Genomic DNA, 21,475 nt, shown 5'->3' on the forward strand with positions numbered 1-21,475 from the left:
TTTATTTGCAAAAGTTGCAAATGAACTGCTGACTGGGAAGGGGGAGGGAAAACGAGTTTACGAGTGGCCACTTGATTTTTGTGGATTATATGAGCCAGGAGATACGAGTAAATTCGTATGTATAAGCAAATGTATTGCATTTATTTTTGGGCGTGAACGTCACGATAAGCTCCACCCCACTCCCCATACCCTACAATGTTCTTTGTGGCCTTCAGACTAGATGGTAGATGGTAGATTGGGAGCCATGGGAGCCCTGCAATGGAAGTGCCAAAGAGAGGGGCAGCCGTGTCCGAGCGTACCGAGCCCGGGGACGGGTTCGGGTTCAAGGCATCAATTGCTAGAATAAAGTGAGCATTTTTTGTTTCTGTTTTTTTTTGTGTGTAACCGAATTGCCAACCGCGAAACGGTAAACCTAAGAGCCAGGCCAAGAGGAGCGCGGGCTCTTTCAATCAATTGCAGCTGCTGGGAGAGCAATCAGCATTTGGAGTCCACCAGGAGCAGAAACGGCAACGCCAACTGGTTTGACTGCTTGACACAGTTGCTGGCCAGTTTCAGTCGGCAGGGGTGAAGCTGGGGGGGGGGAGCGACAGGCCAAAAGTAGTTTATGGGCGCATAGTTTTTACATTCTAACCGGGCTACCCAGCGAAGTGGCCACCAAAAGAAAGGTGATGATGATGTAGATGAAAAGGCAAAACGAAAGTCAAAGAGAAGAATGCAAATTTTCTTTCGACACTTTGCCAGAGATGACTGCGATGACGGATCCAACTTTCTGACTTTCTGACTTTCCGGAACTGCAATTGCAACTGCAACAGCAGCAACGGACTGGACTCTGTTTCACCTTCTCCGGGATTGTGCCTGGTCATGACACTGCTGGCACTGTTTCCTTCCCAAATGCAATTCACTTTCCCTGCTAATTGCTGTGCCAGCGGAATCCATCAATTCCGCTTTGACCCCCGCCACTGGGGCTGGCCTGATTTATAATTTTCTGTGCCCCACTTGACATTTTTCGTGTCTGTTCTGGTCTGCTGGTCTCTCAATTTTCCATGGCTAACAGACGTGGCTAATTGGTGAGCAAAAGTTTCCCTCCCATGGTGCATAATGAGTGTGGCTCGCTGTCAGTGTGTATTAGCTGGAATTGTACGAGTATTTCCACCTTAAGGCTAAATATATGCAGGGTTTGCTGTCTGCACTTTCTCTCTCTCTCTCTCTCTACGAGTGACTGAGGGAGGTGCAGGAGCCAGCCTCCTTATGCATACATGCGCCTGCACTTTAGGTTCAGGCTGCCCGAGGCAGCAGTCCAGCAAATACCTGCAAATACCTGCACTTTCTGCTGCTCCCCATATACTGCCTTGGCTTGCTGATCCCATCACATCGTCATCGCATCGCATCGCATGGCTGTCATTAATACAAATGCAGACAGCCACAGACGTAGCGGCAGCTTCAGCCATTTTGCCCGCAGCATTTTGACAGCTTGCGACGAGGCTCCTCGAACAGTCAGAGTCAGTCCTTCTCCTGCTGCTGCTCGGGGGGCTCTGCTCTGTCTCAAGTGGATGCCTATGCCTGCTCGTGTGGCACGCGTGGGGGGTTAGGTGGGCTTTACAAAAGATGGCGGCAAATGTTGGTGCATTAATTAAATGCGAAATTCGTAGCCTGTGCTGCCCCTGTCTGTTATTCCCGTTATGACGGATATCCTGAAGGAGCCAGCGTATCGATATTTACGGAGCCCCAATCAAAGGTATGCACAGACGTCAAGCTCTTCATTGTTTGTTCCCCTTGTTGGAGCGGAGCAGCATAACGGTGCAGTGGCTCGGCAATCGGCTTAGCCTCAAATGCAGAAATGCAGAGGACTCGCACTCGCAGTCGCTCACTGGAGCGCACAAGGACATTTGCATGAGCCTTTAATTTCGGACAGATGGTTTGGCCAAGTATCTCGCAGCTGGAGGCCACTCAAAGCACAGCATATGGGGGCGGGCGGGAGGATGGGAGTCGGTGGTGGTGGTTCATTGAAGTGGAAGAGAATAGTTTAGTGCCTCTGCCATACAAAATCTGCAAATCGAACATCATCATATTTTGCTTTCAATTTCCTCACTGTTTGCTTATGCAGAACGAAAGGAGGCAGTGCAATGGGTGGGTGGGAAAGAGAGAGAGAGCAGGAAGCAGGCAGGGAGCAGGAAGCAGGCGGGGGCAGGATGCAGGCGAAAGCAGGGAGCAGGACAAGTTGAGTTGAATATTTTCATATTCATTGGGGCTCTGCTTCTCGCATGGCAAAGGCAAAATTCGCATACAAATTGTTTATTTCTCTCACACACACACACACACACACACACACACACACACAGACACATACACATAGACACATGTGTGGGTTGGAGGATGATGGGAGGAGAGAGGCAGCACTGCAGCTGAAGGATCCCTGCACTTGCAACTCAACTGAACTCCACCCAGGCTGGCAGGCTCGCAGGCTCCCAGCTCGCAACACCCAGGCTCTATTTGCCCTTTAACGGAGGCAAGCAAGTGTACGAGTGCGAGTACGAGTACTACGTAGAACAGCTCCAAATTGAGACAATATTTGCACACGGTTACGTATACGCCCCGCTACACCACAGTGCACTGCGCTGCGCTGGATGGAATGGCATGCTGTGGCATGGCGTGGCGTGGCATGGCATCTATAAACGAGCATTTTCATGTTATTGGCTTTGCAGCGGGCGGACCAGATGGCTAGGGATGCAGCAGATGGAATGCTATTGGTGGGGGGTGGTGGGGGGACAACAACCGCTGTAATAAAACCACGTAACAAAATGATTGCATTTGCCAACAAATTCGTGAACATTTTTGGCAGCGTTGACATTTCTCCGACCAAGAGGAACAGGCACAGAAAGCGAAGACGAGATCGGAAAGTGTGGCAGCAGAGCTCTCTGCTACCTGCAACCTGTCTGTCGGTCAGGTGGGCTGCTAGAACAGCTTACGACTAGTTTTCCCCTCTCCCTGTCACCACATCTCTGTATACCTGTGTGTGTGTGTGTGTACAGTGGAGTGCATACGAATGGAAAACCAATTTGCGGGAATCCTTTGCTGACTATCAGTGTCCTTGTTTTTTTATGTAGCCTCAAATGAATATTCGGCAAAGAGAAAACTAATCAGAGCTGTGAGCCATGAGCCATGCAGATTTGATTTGATTTGATTTGATCACTAAAGCTGTCGACAATTACTGTCGAATACTTTGTACATCCTGCGATTGCTGGCTCCTTTGTGTGTGTGGTGAGCGGTTGAAAGGGGTTAAGCAATTACAAATATTTACATGTACCTATATACGCGTAGAATAAACGATCAACAATCCAATAGTAAATGGAATGAAATTGCTTCACAGGTTGCTTCTCATGGCACCAGAGCCAACGGAGTCACGGAGTCAAAGTTCAATTTGTTGACGTCTGAAATTACTCGTTGATTCTTCGTTCAGCGATTCCGCTGATATGGAAATTGCATATGTGCGACTGTGCGTCGGTGGGGCTGGGGTTTCCCTTAGCCAGTGCTCACTGTGTGTGTGTGTGTGTGTGTGTGTGTGTGTGCCTGCGATAGAGAGAGAGAGAGAGTATTTGTCGATGACTCATTTGCGGCAGCAGCGCGTAAGGGTTTAATGAGTTTTTGGCCACTCTTAGCCTGCCACCCCAACCACCAACCACCAGCCACCTCCCGCCCGGAACCACTCCATATGGCAATTGATTTAAGGTTCGGCTCGGCACTTCTCGCTTTTCCATTGATGGCAGGAGGCGGTAGATGGGGAAGGGGAGTTATTGGGTGGCATAGGGCATGGATGGTTGGGCGGGGTGGGGATAGGGGATACCGTAGGATGGAGTGTAGCTAGCCCCATCATCGTGGGGTTTAATTGCGCAGTCTGGTTTGAGCGCATGCCCCATTGAGGCATTGAGAGTCATATTGACATTTCAATGAGTCTCATTTACATTAATGCCAACACACAGCTGCAGGGCGGTGGGGGGTGGATGGGGTGTGGGTGTGGCAACTGTGGCTGCTTTATGGGAAAGCTATCCGCGTTGTGGTGTCGTTGCTGTGTCCTGCTTCCCCTTGCCCATTCCCCGTTGTCCCCGTGGTCCCTGTTGTTTGTCAGCATCGTTATTCGCGCCATTATTCCGCTCAAGCTATCTCGCACAGCGTGACTTAAAAGTTAAGCGTATTCATTATGTCCTTTGTGCCGGGCGACAACACCTTCCAGAGCCGGAGCCGGAGCCATAGCATCCTTTGCTGCCATCCTTCCTGCCAGCCGCCTGTTTCGCGCTGCCTTTGTTTTATTTACTTTTCCAATTTGTTTGTCGACGCGGGAAAACAATAAAAATCCATTTCACTGTTGCTCAGCGCCTGTAGGCCCTGTGTATCCTTTATCCCTCGCCCTTTATCCTTTATCCCTTATCCCTTAACTTTTGCTGCCACGATGGCCCTGCACTTAATCCTGATTAAAGGGATGACATCTCGAGCGTCCAGAATGCCGATTGCTGCTCCCATTAAAACAGTTGGGGACCAGCCAGCTGCTGCTCCTGCTGCTGCTGCCACCCCCTCCCGGAGATGACTTGGCCAAGGAGTTGGACTCCTTGACAAAGTTTTGAGCAAACTGTCAATGCTGATTAGCAGCTAAACTACCGTTGCTGCAGTCAGCCAAACGGGCGGACTGCTGGCGGTAAAAATGGAATCGGGAGAACTCACTCATTGCACACGCCGCCTGCTCTTCATCTACATGTACGTGGAGAGGTTCAAGTGGCAGCCAGCCACTTTGCATTAATAAAGCCTCAAGGGGTTGCGTTGCTCTCCCTGCTCTACTCCACTACACTTCGCTCATTCCCCACCTCTCTCTGTCCTGTCCTGTACCAAACGCACAAAAGCATGCACTACAAGTTGTAACTTCCATCGCAGTACACTCGTGCCCGTAGAAGAGGTGGCAAGAGGCAGTAAGAGGCAGGAGGCAGGAGGTAGGAGGCAAGAGGCTCTTCACTCTCATAAAGTTTGTGTAATGCGGAGACTCTGCTGCTGCTGCTCCTACTGCTGCTATCTCTGCTAGCTCGGCAATTCATATGCCAACTGTGTGTTTATTTATGCTTACGACTTTCTGCGTAATCAACTCTATCAACCCATCCTCCTCCGCACCCCAACCACTCTCTCTGTGTGCTGCAGGGGCATGCCCGTTGGGGCGTTCGTCTGCAGAAGATTATTCTTGAAAGGATATGATTGCGTGTGCTTTGGATAAAGCTTGGATTTAAGATCCATTTCATACACTTATGTATGTATTTGCTCCATGTTCTGCGACTTTTTACTTAACCAATCCAGGGACAGGCAAAGGTGCAGGTGCGGTGCAAGGATACATTCAAATGCCACACAAGAAATGCCAAAAACAAGTTAAACCAGACCAAGTTGACCAAGTTTGGCTTACCTCACCCCAAGTCCCAGCCAATGCCTCACACAACATCTGCATACAGAATACATCCTTGGTCGAAGGGACTGGAACCCTTCTGGCAGAAGTTCTGTTTGTCCTATGACATTAGATGCCGAATGTCGTTTGTCTAGCAATGCAATGCCTGTGCTTGGGCCTGTGCTGCGTGTTTGGTTTAATCGGAGTCAACAATTGCAATGGAAATGGAAATGAAACTGATTTCAGAGTGGCTCTGGGCTAATTACTGGACACACTCTGTGGCATATGCTGCCTGTTGTATGCCTCTGTCTCTGCCCGTTTGATTGCCTGCAAATTATTTGTCATTGATGCTAATTAGGCGTTGTCTCTAGTAATAGTAGAATAGTAATCGTAACCTGCCTCTGCCTCTGTATCTGTGCATCTACTCGTCTCTCTCCCTCTCTCTCTCCCCCTGGATTTGACTCTTAGTGGCAGCTGCAGTAATTCCACTTACAGTTGAAGCCATGCAACGGGCTTGTCCCTTCGATTAATGGATCAGGCGAAGATTGCTCAGGCAAAAGGCCATTACATATTGATAGTGGAAAAGTCGTTGTTATCCTCTCCTGACCCATTTTCACTTCCACACTCGCACTCCCACACCCACCTTCACTTCCCACACCCACCAAAAGTCTCCTCTATTATCTGCTCCTTCTCGTTGTTGTCTTGTGTCTCGTGTATCCTATTACCCTTCTGCAGCAGTAAAATCGCATTTAGAGCTTTGATGCTCCTTGTTTGTCTTAGTCATTAGCTGAGCTGATAGCTGATGGCTGATGGCAGGACCAGGACCCCATTCTATCCGCTTACACTCACTCTGTAGCTGCCTCCGGTTTCCCCACCGAGCTGTGCATGTGCATCGCATCCGAATGATGCGCCAGACAATCCATTGATAGCACTTCGTCCTTCCACCCATTTGACAGGATTCTCGATTATCCTTTGCAGCTCTGATGCTCCCTTTTTTTTCAATTTACTTAAATCGCTCTTGCTTGCTCTCTGGCTGGCTTCGAGAGGATAAATCACTGGCCATATTTCATAGGCAGAGGCTGAGGCAGGACTGCATAAATTTGCCATAAAACCCAAAGTCGAATGCGAATGCGACGAATTAAATCGCATTAACATAATCAACTTTACAACACTATAAAAATAAATTCAATGCGATTTGCGCCTGACTGCCGTTCGAGCCAAAGGCAGCCAAAGTGGGGCAACTTATCAGGGCTCACGGCTCAGGGAGAGGACGCACATAGTCAGAGACAGAGTCGAGTCAGAGACAGAGTCGAGTCAGAGACAGAGTCGAGTCAGGGACAGAGTTGGTGGCTAAATGTGCTAAAAGCATGAAGAGCAGAGCCCGGAACTTCATACAGTGGCTTCACATTTCCGGCAGGGTAGCGGGTAGCGGTGGGGTGCAGGCAGCCATTGTTTTCCTGATTAAGCGTTGCCATATGTTCGCTGTCTCTTCCACCTACCAACACTCTCCACTCTCTCTCCACTGTGCCACTGATGAGAGTCTCTCGCTGTGAGCGATATGTGCGAGCCGCAAAACACAAAAACTTAATTGCAAAACAGTGCAGTAGCAGCAGCAGCAGCAGCAGCAGCAGCAGCAGCGCGATGATGACAATGCCACAAAAGAATATCCGAGAAAAGCGAGTAAAGCAAAAGCTTGTCAACAGTTTCTCTTGCCTCCTGCCCACCTCGCAGCCACTTCTGGCATCAACATTTGTCATGAGATTTCCACTAAGTGTTCTGCCCCCATTCCCATTCCATGGCGCACTCCCACTCCCACCCCCGCTGCATTTGAATTAACTTGACGGCAAAAGTTAAACTGCAACGCACTTAGATCCATAGGATGCCTCCTCAACCTCACACAGAAGTTGGAATAGAATGGAATGGAATGGGAATAGGAATAGGATAGGAATGAATGTGCAGCAGTATGTATGTATATATATATATAAATCTCTAGAAAATCCCATTTTAGCAGCTACTCTTTAGCTGTTTCCCTTATTCATGCCCTCATTTCATTTACGCATTTTACGTTTGTCATCTCCTGATCCCCGTGGCTCCTGCTCCTGGCAGCCGTGCGGTTTGTCCTTTGCTGTTGCTCCAGCTGCTGTCATCTGGATGGTGCAATTAATGCGAGTATGGGTGGATGGTGGGATGGGCTGGCAGTCCACGACACTCCCTACAGCGATGACATCTACTTAAAACTTTGCCATCAATGCACTACTCGTACTAGGGTAGGGTATGCATGCATCATGTATGCTTAAGGAGAGTGCCACAGATTCTTAAAGCTGCAGTGGGTTCGGTTCTCGCTCTCCCATTTCCTAGCCTCGAACTTTCCTTGTGGAAACTTGAGCTGACGAGCTTGAACTTTTGCGCTAATTCAACAAATTCTTCCCACATTAATTAAGCAATTTGGGAAGCATGGAAGGAAGGAAGGATGGAAGAAAGGAAGCGAACAACTCGAGCGAATCGGGGATACTCCGTGCATTGATTTTGTGTCAGGCGAGTGGGAGAACTTTGTTTAGTTTTCTATGCAGCACCACAATTAAGTGGAAATGTCGAGTGGCTGCTGCTGCTGCTTCTGCCTGGCAGGAGCACATAAATCCCTCACCGCTCCACGCGATATGCGCTAATGGAGCGCAAGCAGATCGCTGGCGGGGAAAGTCTCTGATTTGCATTTGGATTCGAGTCTTGCCGAGTCCTGCCGAGTCCTTGTCATGGCATTTACAATGTTCTTAATTTATTTCTATCCGACAGTCTCCGATTTCGCCTCTCCACTGCACTTCCGGTTACAGTTTGCCTGGCTTGCCGCTGGCACACTTTTAATTTGTACGCCATGTTGCAAGTCAGTATAAGCCCCCTCCCCCCTGCTGCTGTGCGGCATCCTTTCGTGTCTCCAACCATTATTCCTTGCTCCTTTTTCCAAAGCGTTCCATATGCATTCCTTTGGACAATGTTATCGTTTAAGCTCAATTGCATTGCACACCGCATCCCACCAGCAGCCCTCTTCCACTCTATGTCTGTGTGTGTGTGTGTGTGTGGGTGGGTGGGTGGTTGGGTGTTTGCTCAGCTTGTTGCTTGTCTGCATGTCTGCCTTCAGCAAGAGTCCAACAACAAAGGAAACAACAAAGGATATACAACTTTTCTGCTTGCGATTCCTTTGGCATTCCGTTATCCTCCATCTGTATGTTTTCTATGTTTTTCTGTTGTTGTGGAAGCTTTTTGTCCTGTTCTTTATCCCTCTCTCTCTCTCTTTCTGTGCTTCCCCCACTGCCACGACGCATTGTTGCATCGGCAGTTCAGCTTCCTTTTGTTGCCCTCGATTGCATTTTGCATGCACAACAAAGAGCTTTTCAAATGAGTTTTCTTTCTCTGCTGCTGTCTGAGAAATTTAATTGATGCCCAAGCAAGTGGAAATTAATTTCCCGAAAGGTGTCCCAAAAATATACATATGTACCATCATCCTGGGCTCAGTCTGGCGCGTGTTTTGCCATTTAAAGTATGCCACAAGAAAGCCCCCAAGAATGTTGCACACATTACGCATACGCAGGGTATGCCGCAATGGCTGGTGTCGGGCTCAAATAATTTGGCCTTAATGCAGTTAAGTGCTCAACATACACACAACACACATGAAACACACACAATTACATCTCTGTAGGTGTTTGCTCTCCGTCTGCTTGTTTTTCCACTTGCTTTTCATTTAGTTTTCCTTATTGTGTCTAGACCGGAGGCAGGCGCATTTCCGGCACGCAAGTCCGCAAGTCTCGTGTCTCGTGTCCCGTGTCCCGTGGCAGACAATGAATTTTATTGCATTTCATGTCCCTGGTATCGGCTAATACTTGCCAGGCACGCAGGTCCTTGTGCTCGCCGCCAATTTATGGTAATTTTCAGACAGAAGACAGTGAGTCAGTGCCGTGCCGCGTGGCATGCCTCGGATATCTGTCACTTCATTAAAACAAAACAAGCAATAATATTAATATGCCCCAAAAGGGAAATCACTCAGTCTCAGGCAGTCAGCCAGTCAGCCAGTAAGGCAGTGAGGCAGTTTGTCTTTTGATTCTCATTATGTTTGAAATTCAATTAAAATCCTGCCCAAGCGTCCTTAGCTACGGAGCGGGCGCACACAGTTCCATTTTTCCACTAATGTTGATCAATTTTCATTAGCATCAAACAACAAGCAAAGTTTTCTGCGCTGCGCTGCGCTGCTTTTGCTCTGCTCTCTCTTACCTGGGGCTTCTCATTAGCGTTGTAGAGCTGCAGCCGCTGTTGCTGACACGCCCACGCCCTGTCAAGCCGCAGTTGTTGGTGGGAGGCGGACTGTGATAAATTTCCATCAGGCTTAAAGTTGACACGTTTCGTGTCCTCCCTCTTCCTTCTGCCTCTCTGTTGGCACTTCTCTTTGTGAGCAGCAAAAGACGAAAGGACAAAAAGTCGAAAGGTATCCGGCGGAATGGGAGAACTTTGGGCTTGGATATTATTTCAGGTACACCTCCTCAGAATGTTGCTACTTAAAAAAGTTTCCAGCTGCTGCTGCTGCTTCTACCGCCTCTGTTTTGGGGCGGAAAACTGTCTCGTTAAATGCGAATGTTTATGGGGAAACAGCAACGGCAACCCTTCTTCCAAGGAGCTGCCCCGCGATTCCATGTCTGGTGCCGTGTTACCTGTGGGAGCGTGTGGGAATTGTTTGCCTGGCTTCCCGCTCCACCCAGTGGGGCAGTGGCAGTCCACAGTCCCATTTCGAAGCCCTACTACCTGAGGTATTCATATCGCATATCCTGATTGCTGGGGAAACTGCGAGGGCGTCAAAACTCGTAGAACCAACTAAAAATGAAAACTTGTAATTGCCCAGCGACACTTTGACGCATTTTAATTGGCATTTCCGACTAAATTATGCCGGAAAACACTGCCAGAACTGAACTGCAGCAACCCCAGCAGATGACATTTATTAATTAGTTGGCAAGTGTGGGGAAAATCCGGGAAAAGCATGCGAGCAACCCTCCCCTCAAAAACTAAACTCGGGTCTGTTTTGCTCTTTGTTTTCCAATTGTTGCCTGCAACGTGTGAGAATTTAATAATTTCATGTTTGCCGGCAGCAGCAGTAGCACGAGTAGCAGCAGTGGCGCGCCTGTTTCAGGCTTGACGAACCATGAAAAGCGTCTGCCGCGGCCCCAGGTGAGAATGGAGTGTCGGTGTGCACTATGCCGCATGGCGAAACAATAACCGACCCGCAGCCCCGCCAGCCGTGGGCCTGGGTGTGCCTTCAGGTCTGGCACACGTCTGGCGCGAGCGCGGCCAAGCTGAAATTTTAATTAAACATTTTAACACTGCAATTAACAGAAAGTTAAGCGACTGCCACGACATGTAATTGCTGCAACTGAAGAAGTCTTCCGACTTTCTCCCCAAAAACAATAAAGGGGAGTTCTCTCTCCCCCCTCTGTCAACCACTGATCATTCTGGTATCCGGATGTGATCACAGCAGCAGGGTTACTCAGATGTCTGTGCCCATGGAGCCATTCCAATTCTACACTGCGTATGCGCAATATTTGACAGGACTCCCAGGCCGACCCTCCGCCCCTTTGGAAAGGCAATTGGTGAAACGTGTCTTTCATTGGGCGAACGTGCGAATTATCTGCATCCGAATGAAGCAGAATGTGACAAACAGTTTAGTTGCAGCTGGAATTCGTAATGGAATTTGAGCACGTCCCCTGACCCCAACCCCCCAAGCCACCTCCGGGGTCCATTCACCTGTTTAGGCCACCCTTTCGGCAGCCTGGCATTGCTAGCTGTTAGCTGTGTGGGCTGGGTGGGTGCCCCGTGACTGGCTTTAGTTAATTAACGAACCCAAAATGCATTCCTAATGGCCATAAAATCGAATTTCATTAAATTTTCAACTGGCCAACGGTGTGCTGACGGGAAGCGTCATCCGAGCTCTGCTCAGTATCACATTGTCGCATTTTGTTGGCTGCCCTGCACTCTACACCCTACACCCTGCACCCTGCACCCTGCCTGTCATGGCCGTTGTCTGATTAAGCCGTATATTTCATTTTGGACAAGAAAATAAAACACAAAATGAGAGCCCTCAAAGGATTAAATTTCGTTTTATCTAGCTAATACGGAAAGCACTCGACAGCTTAGAGTTTCCTGGCGGAGAAAAAATTTAAATTTAATTTAAAAACATATTTCCCGCTGGGCTGTGGCTGTGGTGCATATTTTGTGAAAGGCAAGCGACATGAAGAGTTTTTAATTAAGTCAAAGGCAAAGGCAAAGGCAAAAGCATTAAAACTGTCAAAACATGAGCAGAAGCAGGGCACGGGCTTCTCCTTCTCCACTGTGCTTCACTTGGCAAGAAGAGGATATCATTAGACTTTCAAAATGTTCACGAATTTTCACGCACTCACTCCACAAATTCTGATTTCTTTACAGACAGATGGCCATGCCCGCAGCTCGCATCTCGCCCACCGATGATAATTGAATAGGAGCTTTGATTGCACTGTGGTTTGTTGGCTTACACTTGCCACACACACACACACTCGCCCCGCCCGCACGAGGGCAGGAGGAGCGAGTCTCCTTCAGACACGCCACAGGCAGACATCGACCACAGACACCGACAGCATCATCCGAGTGTCGTGGTCGGAGCAATGCAAACGTGGGACAGTTGCTGGTGCTGGAGAGTGGGGCTGGGGCTGCTGGCGCTGCTCCAGCTGGCCGTCCACCATCTGTCCGAGGGGTATCTGATCGTGGTGCACGAGGACGCCCCGCCGGGGACGGTCATCTTCAACGCCTCCGTGTACAAGCTGGGCTCGGAGCGGCACTACAAGATCAACGCGCACAAGTCGGCCAACTTTGTGCACCATCTAGTCACGGTGAGCCACAAGGATGGGCAGATCCAGCTGCGGAAGTCGCTCAAGTGCGACGGCATCTACTACCCCAGCCTGTTCACCTTCTACGTGGACTCCACGTCGAACCGTCTGCGCAGCATCGACTACTACAGTCTGCCGGTGAGGATATTCATTTCGGGGCACAGCTGCAACGAGGACAGGCGCGTCGAGCAGGAGCTGCACCACCACCACTACGAGGAGGAGGACAACACGGGCTACTCCAAGCGCCGCCGCAGACGCTCCACGCCGCAGGTCCAGCTGCTTGATGGCAACCAGCTGGAGCAGGCCTACAGCCAGAACAGCACCGAGTTCCGGGCGGGCGATCTCATCTTTGGCGACAGTTTCGAGAACGAGATGCGCCACCGCATCCTTAGCCGCAAGCGACGCGGGCTGCCCTCGTCCGATCCGCTGCACCTGCAGCCGGCCCTCCATCGACGCATCTCCGACGCCAAGCAGTGGATATCGGAGACGTACGCGTCCTACGCCATCCACACGACGGACAAGTGGAACCAGATCTGTCTGCGCAAGTCGCAGTTCATCAACAGCCTGAACGCCTTCCTGCCGAGGACCGTGTGCCAGTTCTGCAAAGTGAATTTCCTCGACGTGAACGACGAGCGGTTCGCCATTGAGCACCAGAACCGGGACCTGGTGGCCAGCCGTGACGTCTGCATCCTCGAGTCCATGTGGAAGGTCAGCATCACCTTCAACATCCGCTGCAACCGCAACGACATCGTGGACTCCGACCACCGCCTGAAGATCGTCTACCACCACCAGGAGTTCAACGACACGGACATCGCCAAGCGGGTGCGTCGCGAGCTGCGCAACCAGTCGCCCTACTTCGAGCAGGCCCTATACGTGGCAGCGGTGCTCGAGGAGCAGGCGTCCGGAGCAGCGGTCACCACGGTGCGTGCCCGCGACCCCGAGGACTCGCCGGTGGTCTACTCCATGGTCTCGCTGCTGGACTCGCGCTCGCAGTCGCTCTTCAAGGTGGACTCGCGCACGGGAGTGGTCACCACGTCGGCCAGCCTCGATCGCGAGCTCATGGATGTCCACTACTTCCGTGTGGTGGCCACCGACGACAGCTTCCCGCCCCGGTCCGGCACCACCACGCTCCAGGTGAATGTCCTCGACTGCAACGATCACAGTCCCACCTTCGAGGCGGAACAGTTCGAGGCGAGCATTCGGGAAGGCGCCACAGTGGGCTCCACAGTCATTACGCTGCGAGCCACGGATCAGGACATTGGCAAGAATGCGGAGATCGAGTACGGAATCGAAACAGTGACGGGTAAGTGACAGGAAAGCGAATAGCGCGAGGAAGCGTGTAGTTTAATTTTCGGGGACTAGTGGTGGCAGATAGTTGAGTCCTATCGAATACTTTTAGCTTTCGATCACTTTTCTGCCTATCAGCGGAACTATCACCACTAATAACAACAAAAGCAGATCAATAATCAAATTAAGACGCGTAAAAATTATGGCTGAGGGAAAAGTTGCAAAATGCATATTTTGGCATCATTTTCGATTCTTTTAAATAACTAAGTCCTTTATTGCACGTCAATACATCTCGATCGCTAGAGATCACAGATATCCCAGCGTCCAATTCGCTGCTATCGCCTTTTAACGTCAATAGCAGCAGGTATCGCACAAGGAAGGATATCGATAAGGACTATCGACACCAGCCACACATAAAGCACAGAATTCGTACAGTATCTTTTTCTGTTTGTTGCATCCACAGATGGTACCGGTTCGACGCAGGATCAGGAGCTGCCTATCTTTCGGATAGACTCCCGCTCGGGTGTCATCTCGACGCGCAGCAGTCTGGACAGAGAGACGTCGGACAGCTACCACCTGCTGGTGACCGCCTCGGACATGGCAGCAGCCCAGAGCGAACGCAAAACCGCCACGGCTAGTGTGCTGGTGAAGGTGCTGGACGACAACGACAACTATCCGCAGTTCAGCGAACGCACGTACACCGTCCAGGTGCCGGAGGACCAGTGGGGCGGCAGCGAGGACAACAGCGTGGCCCACATACGGGCCACAGATGCGGACCAGGGCAACAATGCGGCCATCCGCTACGCGATTATTGGCGGCAACACGCAGTCGCAGTTCTCCATCGATTCCATGTCGGGGGACGTGAGTCTGGTGAAGCCCCTGGACTACGAGAGTGTGCGCAGCTATCGCCTGGTGATACGCGCCCAGGACGGGGGCAGTCCATCGCGGAGCAACACCACCCAACTGCTGGTCAACGTGATTGATGCCAACGACAATGCGCCGCGCTTCTACACGTCCCAGTTCCAGGAGAGCGTCCTGGAGAACGTGCCCGTCGGCTACAACATCATTCGGGTGCAGGCCTACGACTCGGACGAGGGGCCCAACGCAGAGATCACCTACAGCATTTCTGAGCGCGACGACAACTTTCCGCTGGCCGTCGATCCACGCACCGGCTGGGTGCAGACCATCAAGCAGCTGGACAGGGAGGAGCAGAGCCGCTTCGCCTTTCAGGTGGTGGCCAAGGACGGCGGAGTGCCGCCCAAGTCGGCCAGCTCCTCGGTGGTGATCACCGTCCAGGATGTGAACGACAACGATCCCACCTTCAATCCCAAGTACTACGAGGCGAATGTGGGTGAGGATCAGCCGCAGGGCACGCCCGTCACGACTGTCACGGCCACAGATCCGGACGAGGATTCACGGCTGCACTACGAGATCACGACGGGAAACACCCGCGGACGCTTCGCCATCACTTCGCAGAACGGCAGGGGCCTCATCACGATTGCCCAGTCGCTGGACTACAAGCAGGAGAAGCGCTTCCTCCTCACAGTCACCGCCACCGACTCGGGCGGACGCTCCGACACGGCCACGGTGCACATCAACATAACGGACGCGAACAACTTCGCCCCCATCTTCGAGAATGCCCCCTACAGCGCCTCCGTGTTCGAGGATGCCCCCGTGGGCACCACCGTGCTGGTCGTGTCCGCCACCGACAGCGATGTGGGCATCAATGCCCAGATCACGTACTCGCTGAACGAGGAGAGCATCAATGGACTGGGCAGCCCCGATCCCTTCTCCATCAATGCCCAGACGGGTGCGATCATCACGAATGCGCCCCTGGACAGGGAGACGACCAGCGGGTACCTGCTGACAGTCACCGCCAAGGACGGCGGCAGTCCCTCGCTGAGCGACACCACCGACGTGGAGATCAGTGTGACGGACGTCAATGACAATGCGCCAGTGTTCAAGAACCCTTTGTACCAGTCCTCCATCCTGGAGGATGCCCTGGTCGGCACCTCGGTCATTCAGGTGTCCGCCAGCGATCCGGACATTGGCCTCAATGGCCGCATCAAGTATCTCCTCAGCGATCGCGATGTGGAGGATGGCTCCTTTGTGATTGACCCCACGTCGGGCACCGTGCGGACCAACAAGGGGCTGGACAGGGAGAGCGTGGCCGTCTACCACTTGACTGCGATAGCCGTGGACAAGGGCTCGCCGCCCCTGTCCAGTTCGGTTGAGGTGCAGATTCGGCTGGAGGATGTCAACGATTCGCCGCCCACCTTTGCCTCGGACAAGATCACGCTCTACGTGCCGGAGAACTCGCCCGTCGGCTCTGTCGTGGGGGAGATACATGCCCACGATCCGGACGAGGGTGTCAATGCTGTGGTCCACTACTCGATTATCGGCGGCGACGACTCCAACTCCTTCTCGCTGGTCACACGGCCCGGCTCTGAGCGCGCCCAGCTGCTGACCATGACGGAGCTCGACTACGAATCATCACGCAAGCGATTCGAGCTGGTGGTGAGGGCGGCCAGTCCGCCGCTTCGCAACGATGCCCACATCGAGATCCTGGTCACGGATGTGAACGACAATGCGCCGGTGCTGCGCGACTTCCAGGTGATCTTCAACAACTTCCGGGATCACTTTCCCAGCGGCGAGATCGGGCGGATTCCGGCCTTCGATGCGGATGTCAGCGACAAGCTGAACTACCGCATCCTCTCCGGCAACAATGCCAATCTGCTGCGGCTGAACAGCAGCTCCGGCGGCCTGATACTCAGTCCGCAGCTGAACACGAACGTGCCCAAGTTCGCCACCATGGAGGTGTCCGTCTCGGATGGCATCAACGAGGCGAAGGCCATCATGCAGCTGTCGGTGCGGCTCATCACCGAGGACATGCTCTTCAACTCGGTGACGGTGCGCCTCAATGAGATGACGGAGGAGGCCTTCCTGTCGCCCCTGCTCAACTTCTTCCTGGACGGACTGGCGGCCATTATTCCCTGCCCCAAGGAGAACATATTCATATTCAGCATACAGGACGACACGGACGTCACGTCGCGCATCCTGAACGTCAGCTTCTCGGCGAAGAGGCCCGACGTCTCGCACGAGGAGTTCTACACGCCGCAGTACCTCCAGGAGAGGGTCTACCTCAACCGAGCGATCCTCGCGCGCCTCGCCACCGTGGAGGTGCTGCCGTTCGACGACAATCTGTGCGTGCGGGAGCCCTGCCTGAACTTCGAGGAGTGCCTCACGGTGCTGAAGTTCGGCAACGCCTCGGAGTTCATCCACAGCGACACTGTGCTCTTCCGGCCCATCTATCCGGTGAATACGTTCGCCTGCTCCTGCCCGGAGGGCTTCACCGGCAGCAAGGAGCACTACCTGTGCGACACCGAGGTGGACCTCTGCTACTCGGACCCCTGCCTGAACGGCGGCTCCTGTGTGCGCCGCGAGGGCGGCTACACATGCGTCTGTCCGGACTCGCACACGGGCCCCAACTGCGAGTCGAGCATCAGCAAGATGCGGCCATGCATGTCGGACGCTTGCGAGGGCGGCCTCTCCTGCATGAGCAACTATCTGAGCTCCCAGCCGCCGCCCTACACGGCCACTTGCGAGCTGCGCTCCCGCTCCTTCTCGCGCAACTCCTTCCTGACATTCGAGAGCCTCAAGCAGCGCCACCGCTTCAACCTCAAGCTGCGCTTCGCCACCGTCCAGGACAATGGGCTGCTGCTGTACAACGGACGCTACAACGAGCTGCACGACTTCATCGCTTTGGAGATCCTCGAGGGACACATCAGCTTCTCCTACTCGCTGGGCGACCACAGCGAGCGGGTGTCCGTCGAGCAGCAGTCCAAGGTCTCCGATGGCCGGTGGCACGAGGTGGAGGTGGTTTACTTAAATCGCAGCGTCACCCTCGTCCTGGACAAGTGCGACACGGCCATCGCCCTGTCGGGGGAGCAACTGGGTCCCCGCTGGCACTGCGCCAACCAAACCACCCTGAAGCTGGACAAACGGTGCGCCCTGCTGACCGAGACATGCCACCGCTTCCTCGACCTCACGGGTCCCTTGCAGGTGGGCGGGCTGCCCCGGATACCCGCCCACTTCCCGGTGGCCAATCGCGACTTTGTTGGCTGCATCTCGGACCTGCGGATCGACGACCGCTACGTGGACCTCAACTCGTACGTGGCCGACAATGGCACGATCTCTGGCTGTCCGCAAAAGTCGCCGCTGTGCGCCTCGGAGCCGTGCTTCAATGGGGGCACCTGTCGCGAGGGCTGGAGCACCCACACCTGCGAGTGCCTTGAGGGCTATGCGGGTATCAATTGCCAGGAGAACATTCCCGCACCCTGGCGCTTCTCCGGCGACGGCAGTCTCAGCTTCAATCCCCTGCTGCGGCCCATCCAGCTGCCCTGGCACACCTCCTTCTCGCTGCGCACGCTCCAGCGCGACGCCTTCATCATGCAGATCCAGATCGGGCAGAACAGCTCGGCGGTGGTGTCCCTCAAGCACGGCGTCCTCTACTACATATACGACAACGAGCCCATGTACCTGGCCGGGGCCTTCCTCTCCGACGGCGAGTGGCATCGCGTGGAGATCAAGTGGCAGCAGGGCTCCGAGATCCAGTTCTCCGTGGACTACGGCCAGCGCTCGGGCTCCGTGCCCATGTCCCAGAAGGTGCAGGGTCTCTACGTGGGCAAGATAGTCATCGGCAGCGTCGACGGCACCATCGGAGCCGTGCAGGAGGCCTCTCCGTTCGAGGGCTGCATACAGGACGTGCGGATCGGAGCTGGACAGTCCGTACTGTCGCGTCCCACCATCCGGGAGAACGTGGAGGATGGCTGCGAGTCGCGGGCCCAGTGCCCGGACAACTGTCCCGCCCACTCGAACTGTGCCAGCAGCTGGGACGCAGCCACCTGCGAGTGTGAGGCTGGCTACGTGGGCACGGAATGCGCTCCCATCTGCACGGTCAATCCGTGCGCCGCGGGCGTTTGTCGCTCCAATGTGAGTCTGGCGCGGGGCTACAGCTGTGAGTGCAACAGCAGCTTCCAGCACGGGGACCATTGCGAGCGGGAGCTGCAGCAGCCGTGTCCAGGGGGCTGGTGGGGCGAGCGCGTGTGCGGGCCCTGCAAGTGCAACCTGAAGCAGGGCTACCATCCGGACTGCAACAAGACCACGGGCCACTGCTACTGCAAGACGAACCACTACCAGCCGCCCAACGAGACCGCGTGCCTCTCCTGCGACTGCTACGCCATCGGGAGCTTCAACAGCGCCTGCAACCGCCTCACCGGGCAGTGCGAGTGTCGCGAGGGCGTCATCGGACGCCGCTGCGACTCCTGCTCCAATCCCTACGCAGAGGTCACGCTCAACGGATGCGAGGTCGTCTACGATGCCTGTCCGCGCTCCTTTGCGGCGGGCATCTGGTGGCCACGCACACCCCTGGGCAGCATCACCGTCGAGAACTGTCCGCTGCCGGCACGTGGCAAGGGGCAGCGCAGCTGCGACAGCCAGACGGGCAGCTGGACCACCCCGGACATGTACAACTGCACCTCGGAGCCGTTTGTGGAGCTGCGGCGGCAACTGTCGCAGCTGGAGCGACTCGAACTGGAGCTAAACTCGTTCGTGGCCATCAAAATGGCGGAGCAACTGCAGCGGGCATGTGAGGCAGTCGATCGCAGTGGCGTGGGCAAGCAGCCGGCGCCCAGACCCATCAGCAGACGCTACAAGATGGAGTCCTCGTTCCTGCTCAATGCCGGGGGCAATGTGTGGTCGCACGAGCTGGAGATGGACTACCTGTCGGACGAGCTGAAGTTCAGCCACGACCGCCTGTACGGCGCCGACTTGCTGGTGACGGAGGGCATTCTGCAGGAGCTCATCAACTACGAGCTGATGCAGAGCGGCCTGAATCTGTCGCACAGCCAGGACAAGTACTTCATCAAGAATCTGGTGGATGCGGCCAGTGTGATCCTCGACCGCAAGTACGAGGCGGAGTGGCGGCGGGCATCGGAGCTCATTCAGCGGGGACCCGACGACCTGGTCGATGCCTTCAACAAGTACCTGGTGGTGCTGGCCCGCTCACAGCACGACACGTACACCAACCCCTTCGAGATTGTGCAGCCCAATGTGGCACTGGGCCTGGACATTGTCACCACCGAGTCGCTGTTCGGCTACGAGCCGGAGCAACTGAGCGAGTACCATCGGAGCAAGTACCTCAAGCCGAACGCCTTCACCACGGAGAGCGTGGTGCTGCCCGACACCAGCGGCTTCCTGCAGCACTCCGCCAAGCAGAAGCCCGTCATCAGCTTCCCCAAGTACAACAACTACATCCTGGACAGGCACAAGTTCGACAAGTACACCAAGGTGCTGGTGCCGCTCGAGATGCTGGGCATCACGCCCCCGGAAAGCGACGAGGTCACCCAGGGCAGCAGTCGGCGGGGCAACGACTACCGCGCCATCATCGCCTACGCGCAGTACAAGGATGTGGGCCAGCTGCTGCCGGACCTCTACGATGAGACCATCACCCGCCGCTGGGGCGTCGATGTGGAGCTGGCCACACCCATACTCTCACTGCAGATCCTGGTGCCGTCGGTGGAGCGGGAGCAGGAGCAGCAGCAGCAGCAGCGCTTCGAGATTCCCTCGAGGAAGATCTCCTCCTCGTCCTCGTCCTCCTCCGTCTCCTCTTCGTCGTCATCGATATCCTCTGGCGTTGCCTCGTCCGCCTCTGGCAGCACGGAGCAGCAGTTTGTCGAGGTATTCGATGTGCCCAAGGCCCCGACCAGCAGCAGCGAACAGCAGATCGAGGACATTCGGATAACGGCCCACGAGATTCCGGCGCCCGTCTCCTCCTCCGGGGAGCAGCTGGAGGCCAGCAGTATCGAGGATGGCGAGGAGATGTCCGATCCCCACATACACCTCAATCTGGACGACATTGAGTTCCATGGCAACTCTGGCGAGGAGGTCATCGCACCCGACTCCACCGAACTGCTGAATCCCAACTACGAGGGGACGGGCACTGCGTCCGGCAGCGAGGAGCAGCCAAAGGGCGAGAACGAGGCCGTCTACCGCGATCGACGCCTGGTCAAGCGGCAGGTGGAGGTCATCTATCCCTCGGACCAGCTGCAGCAGGCGCCGGAGCGTATGGTCTACCGTTCCCTGGGCTCGCCGCACCTCCTGCAGCCGATCAAGCTGCAGATGTGGCTGGACATGGACACGGCGCGCTTCGGGCCCCGCTCCAATCCGCAGTGCGTGCGCTGGAACTCCTTCACCAATCAGTGGACCCGCCTCGGCTGCCAGACTGAGATTCCCGACTTTGACGGCGACTTTGCGCCCTCGCCACAGCAGCCCATCCTGATCAACTGCAGCTGCACGCACATCTCCAACTATGCGGTGATCGTGGACATCATCGATCCCGAGGACATACCGGAGCCCTCGCTCCTCGTGCAGATAACATCGTACTCGGCCTTCATGGTCTCCCTGCCGCTGCTGCTGGGCGTGCTCCTGGCCCTGGCCCTGCTCCGCGGCCAGCAGACCAACTCGAACACCATCCACCAGAACATCGTGCTGTGCGTCTTCTTCGCCGAGCTGCTCTTCTTCGTGGGCATGCAGTCGCGGCGGCATCTGATCGAGAACGAGTTCCCCTGCAAGCTGATCGCCATCTGCCTGCACTACTTCTGGCTGGCGGCGTTCGCCTGGACCACCGTCGACTGTGTGCACCTCTACCGCATGCTCACCGAGATGCGGGACATCAATCACGGCCCCATGGGCTTCTACTTTGCCATGGGCTACGGCGCTCCGGCCGTCATTGTCGGCCTCTCCGTTGGCGTTCGTGCGCACGAGTACGGCAACAGTTTGTTGTGAGTATTTCCCGCCCCTCACATCTTGTTTATCATTCTCA

The 21,475-nt window shown here is 54.4% G+C and overlaps 1 protein-coding gene across 3 annotated transcripts in view; it reads left to right on the forward strand.

The window, feature by feature from the left end:
* Positions 1-21,475, forward strand: part of LOC111077039 (protocadherin-like wing polarity protein stan) — a 45,064-nt gene that overhangs the window by 18,957 nt on the left and 4,632 nt on the right. For all 3 annotated transcript variants that reach the window (XM_022371156.2, XM_022371158.2, XM_022371157.2), the window contains exons 3-4: positions 11,870-13,609; positions 14,057-21,434. In XM_022371156.2, the coding sequence (XP_022226848.2) occupies positions 12,085-13,609; positions 14,057-21,434 (8,903 nt within the window). In that variant the 5' untranslated portion in view covers positions 11,870-12,084. The remainder of the gene's footprint in view (positions 1-11,869; positions 13,610-14,056; positions 21,435-21,475) is intronic.

This window comes from Drosophila obscura, unplaced genomic scaffold, assembly GCF_018151105.1.
Source record: "Drosophila obscura isolate BZ-5 IFL unplaced genomic scaffold, ASM1815110v1 contig_30, whole genome shotgun sequence".
Taxonomy (NCBI): Eukaryota; Metazoa; Arthropoda; class Insecta; order Diptera; family Drosophilidae; genus Drosophila; species Drosophila obscura.